The 11,623-nt window shown below is 32.8% G+C and overlaps 1 protein-coding gene across 1 annotated transcript; it reads left to right on the top strand.

The window, feature by feature from the left end:
* Positions 1,114-3,900, top strand: LOC107640414 (probable glycosyltransferase At3g42180). The gene is made up of 3 exons (XM_016343938.2): positions 1,114-1,545; positions 2,392-2,755; positions 3,169-3,900. The coding sequence occupies exons 1-3, from the start codon at positions 1,193-1,195 to the stop codon at positions 3,832-3,834; spliced, it is 1,383 nt and encodes a 460-aa protein (XP_016199424.1). The 5' UTR covers positions 1,114-1,192; the 3' UTR covers positions 3,835-3,900.

The raw sequence follows: 11,623 nt of genomic DNA, 5'->3' as shown, positions 1-11,623 counted from the left end.
TCACTATTATTAAAATTCAATTCTTTTTTCATTTATCTGTTGCCATGAATTATAATAGTAAATAATAGTATAATATTTTTTAATTTGAAATTAAAATCAACTTACACTAATATTTAAATTTGTGAGGAAAAAAAACACTTTGAAGAGAGCATACAATTAAAAAAAAACAAAGCTGATAAAAAAGGGGCCAAATAAAAAAAAAATTATTTGAAAAGATTCACAAGCTGATGCATTGTATATAACTAGGATATATTGATTCATAAGAAGTCTCATAAGTCATAACAATTAACAAATATGAGTAACTACTCTTAATTCATGAATCAAAGAAAAAAGGCACAATCAATAAGTAATTGCAACAGAATGAAATACTTAACTCTTCTAATGCAGAGTCAAAAGTTTCAACATTTATCCACATTATTCAAATAAATGTCACTACACTACTTATCTAAGGGAGCAAGGAATACGTAGGATGTCATAATTTGAACTATACTATGTGTACACTAAAATTAACCATCAAAAATAAATTAAACTATACATATATCTATACATAAATATATTGATAATTAATTTTGGTGACTGATTTTAATATACAAATAGTATTTTTGATAAATATATATAAGAGGCACATGGAGATGGTGAAGAGGTTGAAGGTGTGGGCTTATTGAAGTCAATTATTCATAGCCTTGATAAGCATGTCCAAGTTCGTGAAAAGTTTCAATAAATAATAGGGTCTTTCCTACTTGCTACCTGGCACAATAAGCATGAATTGGTTGGCGTTTCTTAATCGAAGCTTGTCTTTTCCCAAACTTAGTAAATTCTTGTAAGAAATAAATACAAGAGGAGGACAAGTTCACATGACCACATAGCTTTGGTGGCCCATGGCTGATGCCACCGTATTTATTCGTTACTTTGTTTGCTTCTATTTCAATTGTCACAAACTGATTTATTTCATTAGAAATATGAAAAGTGGAATCACTAGTAAAAATAAAATGAAAAGTTTGCCAATATTAATTTAAGACAAATATAAAAAATGTTGATTAGATCTTTATCTTTATTGAGATAAGATAAGGTTATATATATTACGGTTTCTTTTGTCTGATGTGATGTTGTAACCAACCAATCAATCACTAATTAATAAACAAAATGAAAGAGGCTAAGGCATGTGATATGAGTGGCAGAGTGAAGGAAAGCAATGAAATTGAAAGGATTGAAATCCCAAATATGTTTGTTGTTGTTGTTAGTGTTACTCCTCAATTTCTCCCTTGTTTTCTTCACTCCCTCAAATGAAGAACGACACCGTATGATTCATAGAATTCACTCAGATTCTCCCTTCCCACCTTCTATTACCAGAGGCAACCAACATCTAAAAGAACTTCTCTGCACCGCTGCAAATAATGATTCACTAGTTCATACAAGGATCACTAGTTTGGAGAGAATTGAAGGTGGTTTGGCACGGGCACGAGCCTCCATTCTTGAAGCTATTAGGTCCAGCAACCACACAAAACCAAAAGGATCCATTTACTTGAATCCTCACGCTTTTCACCGGTAAGTTGCATACTATTTTTTATCTGTTTTAACTTCTCTTTGCATACCCATAAATGGTTAAACAAAAGTGTACACCCACGTGTAATTTGTATCTTAATATATATTCTATACAAATGTCAGATTTAGTGGTTGATTTTTGGTTTAATTAATCTTTATAGTTTGGTGAAATTTTTAATTAGGTCCCTATACTTTTTTTCTTTTTAATTGGGTCCCTGCACCAAATTTTTTTTTTCAATTAAGGCCCGTTTGGATATGTTTATAAGTGACTTTTTTTAACTTTTAACTTATAAAAAGGTGTAGTATTAATGTTTGGTACAATTTTCAAAACAAAATTGTAACTTTCTAAAAAGCTACTTTGATGCTTAAGGAGAAGTTAAAAAAATGGCTTCTCTCATAATAAAAATCTTTTTATTATTTTTCTTTTAAAATAAGTACTTTTAGAACTAAAAAACCAAACAGAAAATAACTTTTTAATAAGCTACTTTTAATATAAGCATTTATTTTTTAAGCTATTTCTTCAAAAGTAATTTAATTAAATTGTTTACCCAAATTAGGCCTAAGTTCCTCTTAGTAGTAATTGGCTTAATTTTATAGGGATCCAACTAAAAAAAAGAATTGGTACAGAAACCTAAATAAAAAGGAAAAAAATATAAAGACTCAATTAAAAAAAAAATGGTGCAAGAACTCAATTAAAAAAAAAATATAGGATTTAATTGAAAATTTTGTAAAATTATAGACATCAGCAAAATAATTAAACCTTGATTTTTTTATGTACACAACATAACTATTTGACTATCAACTGTGTTGGTATAATCACATAACTAATGTAATGTAAGAATGGAACAGGAGTCAGAATGAGATGAAGAAGAGGTTCAAAGTGTGGGTGTACAAGGAAGGAGAACAACCATTGGTGCATGATGGACCTGTTAACAACAAATACGCGATTGAGGGACAATTCATTGATGAAATAGAGAACAAGAAGGGCAACTTCATTGCTAACAATCCAGAACATGCCCATGTGTTCTTAATTCCGTTGAGCATATCAAAGGTGATTCGGTATGTTTACAAGCCAAGAAGGTCGAGATATGACTATGACCCTGAGCGGCTACAGCGTCTGGTGGAGGATTACATTGCTGTTATTGCAACCAAGTACCCTTTTTGGAACAGAAGCACAGGTGCTGACCACTTTCTCATCTCATGCCATGATTGGGTGCGTATCTTCCTTTTATGGAAAAGCTTCGTACGGTTCTTAAATATTATCTTCACGTCAAAATAAGGTGGAAATTCAAATGCAATCGATTTCACGTAAAGTTGATACGTGAGAGTTGTTAAATAATTTGACTAAATTTTTATCTAACGGCTCTTAAATATCAACTTCACATGAAATCGACTTCACCTGAGTTTTCCCCTTAAAATAATTGCATATAAATTTTCAATTTTTGTAATTACACTTTATTCAATTAACACTAAGACTATATTTATAAGTGAAAATTTAGATACAATTAACTAATTGAGAGTGCGTTAGACAAAAATTTAGTCAAATTAATTAACTCATTTAATTATTTTTAACTATCAACTTAACGAAAAGTTTGCTATATTTATATAATTGAATTCATGGAACAGGGTCCCAGAATTTCATATGCGAATCCCCAACTCTTCAAGAACTTCATGAGGGTACTATGCAATGCCAACACCTCAGAAGGCTTTCTGCCCAACAGAGACGTGTCCATCCCGGAAGTGTACCTGCCAGTTGGAAAGCTAGGCCCACCAAACACGGCCCAACACCCCGCTAAAAGGACAATACTAGCCTTTTTCGCAGGTGGGGCGCACGGTTACATTAGAAAAAGGCTGCTCAAGCGTTGGAAGAACAAGGACAAAGAAGTCCAAGTCCATGAGTACCTTGAAAAGGGCCAAGACTACACAAAGTTGATGGGCCTAAGCAAGTTTTGCTTGTGCCCTAGTGGATATGAAGTTGCAAGTCCTAGGGTTGTGGAAGCAATTTATGCAGGGTGTGTCCCAGTTATCATTTGTGATAATTACTCTCTGCCCTTCAGTGATGTCCTTAATTGGAATAAATTCTCCATGCAAATTGAAGTTGGAAGAATACCGGAAATTAAGACTATTTTGCAAAATGTAACACAGGATAAGTATATGGAGTTGTATTTTAGTGTGAGGAGGGTTAGAAAGCATTTTGTGATAAATAGGCCTGCAAGGCCATTTGATTTGATTCATATGATACTTCACTCAATATGGTTAAGAAGGCTAAATTTTCGGCTAGTAACTTCATAATAAGGTGATTTCTACATAGTCTCTTTCTTTCTTTAAAATATATATTTTTTTGGTGTTGTCTTTGAAAAATTAATCAAAAAATAATAATAATTGAATATTTATGTGTATTGAATATGTTAATTTTAAATACTTTTGATATTTAGTTACTGTATATATAAATTTTAAGAGAAAACGTTATACATTTTCAAAGAAAAAAATAATAAAAAATAATTGGTAAGAGATACAGGTGGTAACTGCCACATGTTTTACTTATTAGTTTTGAAAATTTATCAAGAAAAATGCTTGGATAAGCAATTTTTAATATTTTTTTTGTCATTGTTTAATCAGCATAAATAATAAATTATTTTTATAATATAATATTTATGTATAAAACTTCTATAAATATGGGTATAAATTATTATTGACCAAATGTTAGACAAAAATAATAATTTTTACAGTTATGCTACACATACAAGTCTTTTTGGCTTACAAGTCTTACAAGTTGCGCAAAACCCAACAAAAACTACTCTCACCCAACTCAAGCGTGTTAAACACGCGCGTTACTCAACCGTTTTCAAAGCGCGCTACTCACCATTATGAACGACTCTTCTTCTTCTTCCTCGATCAAATCCACAACCGTCGAGATTTAAGGCACATTCGAAAACTCTGAAGAAACTTTCAAACTCCTCGCCAACACTCGACGAAATCAACAAGCAAACATCAAAATCGCCATAAAAAAACACCGAAAAGAAAGAAGAAATATTATTCAAGGTACTGTTTCACTAATCTTCTAGGTTTTTCAGATTTCTCTTTCTGATTTCGAAGGCGAAGCATTATATCGTCGTATTTCTCTTTTATTAAGTAGATTCATTATATATTCTTGGTTTACAGTAGATATTACTCTTCTAGTGAAACTGTTCAAGTCGGTTATACTATTTTACGTACTTTTAGTGAATGGTTTAACGTATTTTTTTATCTGTTTTTGTGCATGTTTGCATGTTTTGAAGTGAGTTTGTATACATATAAATTTTGTACTATATTTAAAGTGAACTAATATTTAGGTGTATATGGCCGATTTTTTGGTGTATATCAATCAAATTCGAATGTGACTGCTGCTTCTAGTGACATTTTGGACCTAAATATCATTTTGAACTCATATAATATCATGTAATCCAAAAAAAAAAAACGGTCAGTGACCCAACTCAACAAAAGATGATCATTGTTTGGATGGAGACACATTCACAATCTGAACTGCTTGATATGTGAGTTTTACAACTAAATTTCAACCTTCTAATCATCTATTTTAAGGGAATTTTTTAACTTTTTATTTTTGTCTTGTTTAGAGTTCTGATTCAAGTATGCATGCCTCTGTCGCAGACAACAGCAGCAAGCCCTGTGCAAATTGAACCATCCCGCTAAAGTCTCCGAGCAAGAACATTAGCGAAGAAACAATTAAGGGGTAAGGAATAATATTCGGGTGTATTTGGTTATTATTTGAGTGTATTTTTTTCTTATTTGGGTGTATCTCATATGAATTGAGCTGTAATTAATTTTTTTATAATTTAAATCCTTTTCTCTAACCCTGCAGCACCCCACAACCCCAGTAACCTACTGAAATCACACCTACAATGCTAGCAGCTCCTTCTAAAATGTAAGTTCTACACAATATAACTCTCTTTCGATATCATTTGTCTATTCTTATTCTTATAGTATCGTATTTGTCAACACGCAGTAATCAACCCCCTGAAGCCACTGCTGCATTGATGATGATCGCCAACACGGCATCCTATGTACCAAAATAATTTTTGGCGCTATCATTCAGCCTTGGCTTCACTTATTCGAGTCAGGAAGAAACGCTAACTCAGGAGGGGCGACCGGGATCTGAGAAGGGAAAAAGTCTTGAGACACCAATACTAATTAAAGAATTAGAGGAGTTGGTGGAGAAACTGCAAACACTGGAGTTGCGGCAGCATTGAATTTCGCAGAGGATAAAAGTCCCTGTTCAAAAAGCAGCCTGCCGACCAATTTTTTGAAAAGTTTGAAACTCTTGCAAAGAGGACGGAATTGTCGGCTGACCTGAAAGAAAAGTGCTACCTTTGGACCACACATGTAAAGACCTACGAGGATGGAGGTACTAATGAGTGAGAGCTAATGTGCATCCTCAATGCCTAACAACCAATGCGATTGTCAAGAATTCACTTCGCGTCTCTAAAAGCTAGTACATATATCGAAATTGAGGTAATATTAGAATAAGATTAATGATTTTATTATGAGATGTGACTACAATGTATGTTAATTGATGTAATTAATTTGGATTTTTTGTTTTTCTAGATTGTCACAGGTATGTGTCTGACATTGAACAAACAAAATATTAGAAGATTTGAAGAACAAAATTACTGTCTCTCCCTACTATTGTGGTAAGGTGTATTGAACTCAATTTTGGGTATATTTATGTAACGTATTGGATGTAGTAACTATTTCTTTCGGTGTTACACAAATGCTGCAGAACATGGCTATTGGAAATCATAACGGCGGCGATTTCTTACATGCAAAAAATAAGAAGTCGTTTGACATTCAAGACTATAAAATGTTTATACATTTTTTGGATCTGAAAGAATTGGTATCCCATCCATATGTAAGTTTTCGTTTCTAAAACTTCTTATCACAATTCGTTCGTTATGTGCCAATTAAGCTAAAACACTGTTCAATGTGGTCATACTTCAGATATTTGCACCTGTTTGCAATGGGAAGCATTGTTGGATAAGGTTGGCTGATGTTAGAAAGAAAAAAATTTGTATCATTGACCTGTATCACAAGAAGTGTCCCTCCCCAAACAGATTGAAGCTTAATAAATTTGTTGTAAGTTGATTCTGTTATTTGTATTTTAATATTTGGGTGTATTTTTGTTCAAAATAAGGTGTACTATAGGATACTTTGAGTGTAATCAGGTATTAAATTTAGTTTTTCTTATATTTTGTTTTTTGTTTTTAGGGGTATGTGATTTCCAGAATGAGGGTATATGCCGGGGGCACCTTCAGGAAAGACGATCATGAAATTGAACTGTCATACATCAACATTGCAGGCCAAAAATGGAGTATAAATCTTTCTCTTTGAAAATTATGTATTTTCTCTTGTTGTCCTATTTTAATTTGCTATTTTTTTTTGTTTTCAGCTATGATTGTGCAGTTTATGTAATGAAATAACTTGAAATAATCGAGCCTTAAAACATTAGAAAGGAAAAATATAACTGAGAAAATTGGACACAGGTAATTGTGTTTAAAAGTATATAACTCTCTATTACTTTAATAAATTAACAGAGTTCAGTAAAAGAATATTCTTTAAACTGTAGGCGGAGGTGGACCACTTTAGAATTGAATACGTTTCGTGGATTCTGTTTCATGAGATGAATCAAGACAGAGATACAGTCATTAAGGAAAGTGAAACAATAAGATTGTCCAAGCCATCTGAAGTGTTGTTGAGTCCATGTTGTCAAATAGATTCAGATGGTATTGATAGTGATTAGTTTGAGTGTTGTGTAGTCTCGGAATAATTTGAACACTTTTTTGCAAAATTTGTGAATATTTAATCCAATATTATTATAATTTTTTTTGCCTAAATAAACTGTCTGTACTGTATTCAAAAGCTGTTAATTACAGGTTCAAAAAAATCAAGGAAAACAATACCAAACATACTAATACGCCGAATTACTTTTATAATACACCCAAAAATAACCAGAATACACCCAAATTGAGTGCTTACATATTTCCATGGAAAAACCAACCAAGAGTTATGGGAATTCAGAAACTTGAATTATTAACCTCTTTAAGAATTGAATTATATATGTATTGCAAATTTAAAACAAACAGATATAAACAAGATACTAATTTCCAACACAAACAACAGCATCTCAAAAAATATAAAAAAAGGAAATGTCAAAAACAAGAGAATGCAGAAATACACCTAAAAATTTATCGGTACACCCAAATACTGTCACTATACACCCAAAAACATATCCCCTACTGCTGGATCTCTGAACTGATAATGCATAACATGTCTATGATATTGGCTGGAATTTGGTTGTACAACTGATGTGCCATAAAAAATGTTCTACTGGAAAAAATAAACTTACATATTAACAAAAATATTTAAAAAAATAAACTCAATTACCTCCTGTTTAAAGAACATCACTTTTACCTTGCTTAGAGTTTTCGTTTTCTTTTTCTTTGAGACATTTGCAATTTGTTTGTCCAACTTTGAACCTAGACTATTTTTGGGATGTCCTCTTGTTCTCACCCTTGGAGGGCTTTGAAGCTGTTAACGAATTCCAATTTAGCATCTTCGTGAGATAACGAACACGTCCCCTTCCTTTTGGCTTTCAGTTCTTGCATCTCAACCACGACGTTATCATAGGCGCGGTATAGAATGTCAGTGAGCTCTTCAGATTATGATAAAAATTCGCATATATTTTGCGAACGAAATACCAATTCGTCAAACATCTTGCTTCTTGGCTCCAACAATGGCTCGTCGTGGCTGCTCTTGATGTGTGTGTGTCTCCTCTTTACGTTCTGGCTCCATAATTCCAATATATATCTTGGTGACACTTTGTTTACTCATTCAAAGCTTAACACGCTTAGGGCGTGACGACACAATATCCCTCTTGACTCAAATAATAAGCATTGGCATTTCACTTAGGCTGCTACCGAGTCGAATGTAACCACAAACCTGTTGAATGTTGAGTTGGAAACTTGTTCTACAACTTTGTATACCGAATAGCCTAGAGCGGTGTTCGTTGACCTTGTGATGCAATTCACCTTCCCTTTAAATTGTGCTTGTACTTTCCTAAACTTCTGGTGAGTGTACACCTGTTGAAACTAAGCTTCTATTGAGGATTTCGTTGCACACGGTATGGTAGTGTGAAAATTTGCAGCATCCGATTTTCTCTCTCTTTGCTCCCTGCTTCCAAGGCAATTATCGTATTGTTTGACGAATTGGATAAGTGAGCTGTTCCGCATAATGAACTTGTTAAAAAAGGCATGCATGCTCTCGCTCCTTTGTGTGCTTCTCATCCCGGCCCAGAAGTAGTGATCGAGATAAATTGTAATCCATATATGACGGTCTTCATAAAACTCTGCAAAAAATACCTAAATTAGAACTATAATACACCCAAAAACATGCAATTTATACCTCTGTTGTAGATTTTAAAAGACATTACCTGAAAGCCACTTGTTGTCCACAAGACCATACTTCATCAGAAAATCATTCCAATTCCTATCCAATGATTCTTCGGTATGAGAGTTCCAAACAACATGGCTCATGTCTTGTTCGATTTCTAGGTGTCTCTTGTAGGTGTTTAATTTGCTTGGAATCTTCTTCATGATGTGCCAAATACACCAACCGTGAATTGTTGTGGGCATACAAGTCTCGATAGCGCTTTGCATCGATGCACATTGATCGGTGAGAATCCCTTTCGGAGTATTTCCTCCCATGCAACGAAGCCAATATTCAAATAACCATTTGAATGATTGAATATCTTCGTTTTTCATCAAAGCGCATCCCATAAGTGTTGACTGACCGTGGTGATTTACCCCAACAAAAGAACCAAAAAACAGATTATACCTGAAACAGATTACGACAAAATAGAATTGAAATCGTTAAATACACCCAAATATTCACTGTCTACACCCAAAAACATCCAATATACACCTCTGCTGCAAATTTATAAAACAACATTAATTCAACATCATAAACCAGAATAGCATATTACCTGTTTGTATTGTAGGTGGTGTCGAATGAAATAACATCTCCGAAATACTCACAGGCAGCCCTGCTCCTTGCGTCTACCCAAAAAACAAGATTAATTGACTGATCGTCCTTGAGTTCGAACTCGAAAAAGAAATTCTGATTCTTCTCTTTTATTCTTAATAAGTATTTCTCGAATTCTTTTGCATCCTCTAGTTCCAAAATATTTCGCACTTCTCTCGTGATGTAATTTCTCACATCTTTTTTTATAAAATTTAACTCGCGGTGACCCCCGGCTGCTGCCACAAATGATTGGTAAGTTTTGCTTAGTCTGATTCTGGCTTCCTCGTTATTCTCTATTGTACGATGCACGGGCATGCTTAGTTCCCTGTCATGTTTAAGCATCTCTGCTTGATTTGCACAGCAAGGATGTGAATGATGCAACACGACCTTGGAAATGATTCAAATACCGATGTCCTTTAATATGTGTATATAAATTCTTGTGGGACAATTTAATCCTGTTGAGGGGTTTTTCTTCTCCGTCAGAGATATTTTCGATTTCCATTTTTCCTCTTTGCTACATGTAATCAATTGATTCTTAATTTCGTTTTCCTTCTTATTTATGCTCCGAACTCTTGTAGAAAAACCTGCAGCTTTCGAATAATCCTTGTAGAATTTTGCAGCATCTTCAAGGATGTTAAAAGTCATCCCAACCTTGGAAACAAACTGCTCATCAACATTATAGAAGAACTGCAAAATACACCCAAAATAGTTCACAATACACCATATTAAAACAAGCATAAACTATAGAATGCAAATACAAATATAAAACCATCATAAAAAATAACAAAAATCATATTCATGGATCATCATCAAACAAAAACTAAACTAATTCAACTAAAACAATAAGACAACTCACCCTCGGTCAAATGGAAAGTCAGAACCTGTCAATACACCCAAACTTTTCCACTGTACACCCAAATAGTTCTCATTTACACCCGAAAAGCTGATATAAAATGCAGAAAATTCATTAGAACTAGTATATTACATTCAATTCAAACAATAAATAGCAAATTTCACAAGCAAGGTTCGCAACATTATTCAGCTCCACAATCATAAACTACTAACAAAAATATTAACTGGAATTAAACCACACCTCAGAAACTTCATTGGATTCAAATTCAAAATCCACTTCGCTCTCTGGTTCAGCACAATCTGAAGTTGAATCATCCATTATCTTCAAAACGATTTCATAGTTTGATTTCAGAAACAATAGAAATCGAGAAAAACAAACAAAGAGAACGCAGAGAGAAACGTACGTAAACGCCGAAGGAGAACGCAGAGAAAAAGGCACGAAAGAGATCGTAGAGAGAAGACAAGAAAACGCAGAAGAAATTCGAAAAAGAAAAAAGTCTCCTTTCAAAAAAGAAAATTATATATTCGCACGTTAATTAAAAAAATTGTTAAGAAACACGTGGACCAGACGTGCCAGAAGAGGCGCGTTTTAACTATAAGTGAGTATAGTGAAGAATAATTCTAATTTTTATTATTCATATAGCATTGCTAATTTATTAATTCCAAATAACAAAATTGGTAAATAATATTGAAAGTGATATTTTCCCCATATTTCAAAGATAAACGTCGGCTACAAGATAATGCAAAATGTATATTTTGGAATAAATGACTAAAACAAATCTTATTTTGGAAATTTTTCTGTCTTAAAATAGAAAATTTCTCGTCTATAAAAGTGGATATTTGATATTTTCATGTTATCAAAAGAATAAAAATTAGGATATGTAATTATTATTCTATCTCAATCATTATGATGTATATTACATACAAAATCTATATATATTTTGTTTGCAATATACAATAGTTAGTAAATCATAAAATCATTTATACGAATCAAATAAATAAGGCTCAAAATTATAAAGATGTTCTAAATATAATTTAATTACACGTCTATTTTATTTATATCTCTATATAAATTGAATTAATTTAACTCAATTTATACTAAATACATGTAAATATCGAATCAATTATTAATACAGCATATATATCTGATTCAATT

Source organism: Arachis ipaensis, chromosome B01 (genome assembly GCF_000816755.2).
Source record: "Arachis ipaensis cultivar K30076 chromosome B01, Araip1.1, whole genome shotgun sequence".
Lineage (NCBI taxonomy): Eukaryota > Viridiplantae > Streptophyta > Magnoliopsida > Fabales > Fabaceae > Arachis > Arachis ipaensis.
This window is presented reverse-complemented; position numbering and strand designations above follow the sequence as displayed.

What these genes read in the sequence shown, in the direction of transcription:
- LOC107640414 (XM_016343938.2), top strand. Translation starts at nt 1,193, where the DNA reads ATGAAATTGAAAGGATTGAAATCCCAAATATGTTTGTTGTTGTTGTTA. An exon ending in AATCCTCACGCTTTTCACCG is followed by an intron (nt 1,546 to 2,391) that starts GTAAGTTGCATA and finishes AGAATGGAACAG; the next exon opens with GAGTCAGAATGAGATGAAGA. An exon ending in TCATCTCATGCCATGATTGG is followed by an intron (nt 2,756 to 3,168) that starts GTGCGTATCTTC and finishes TTCATGGAACAG; the next exon opens with GGTCCCAGAATTTCATATGC.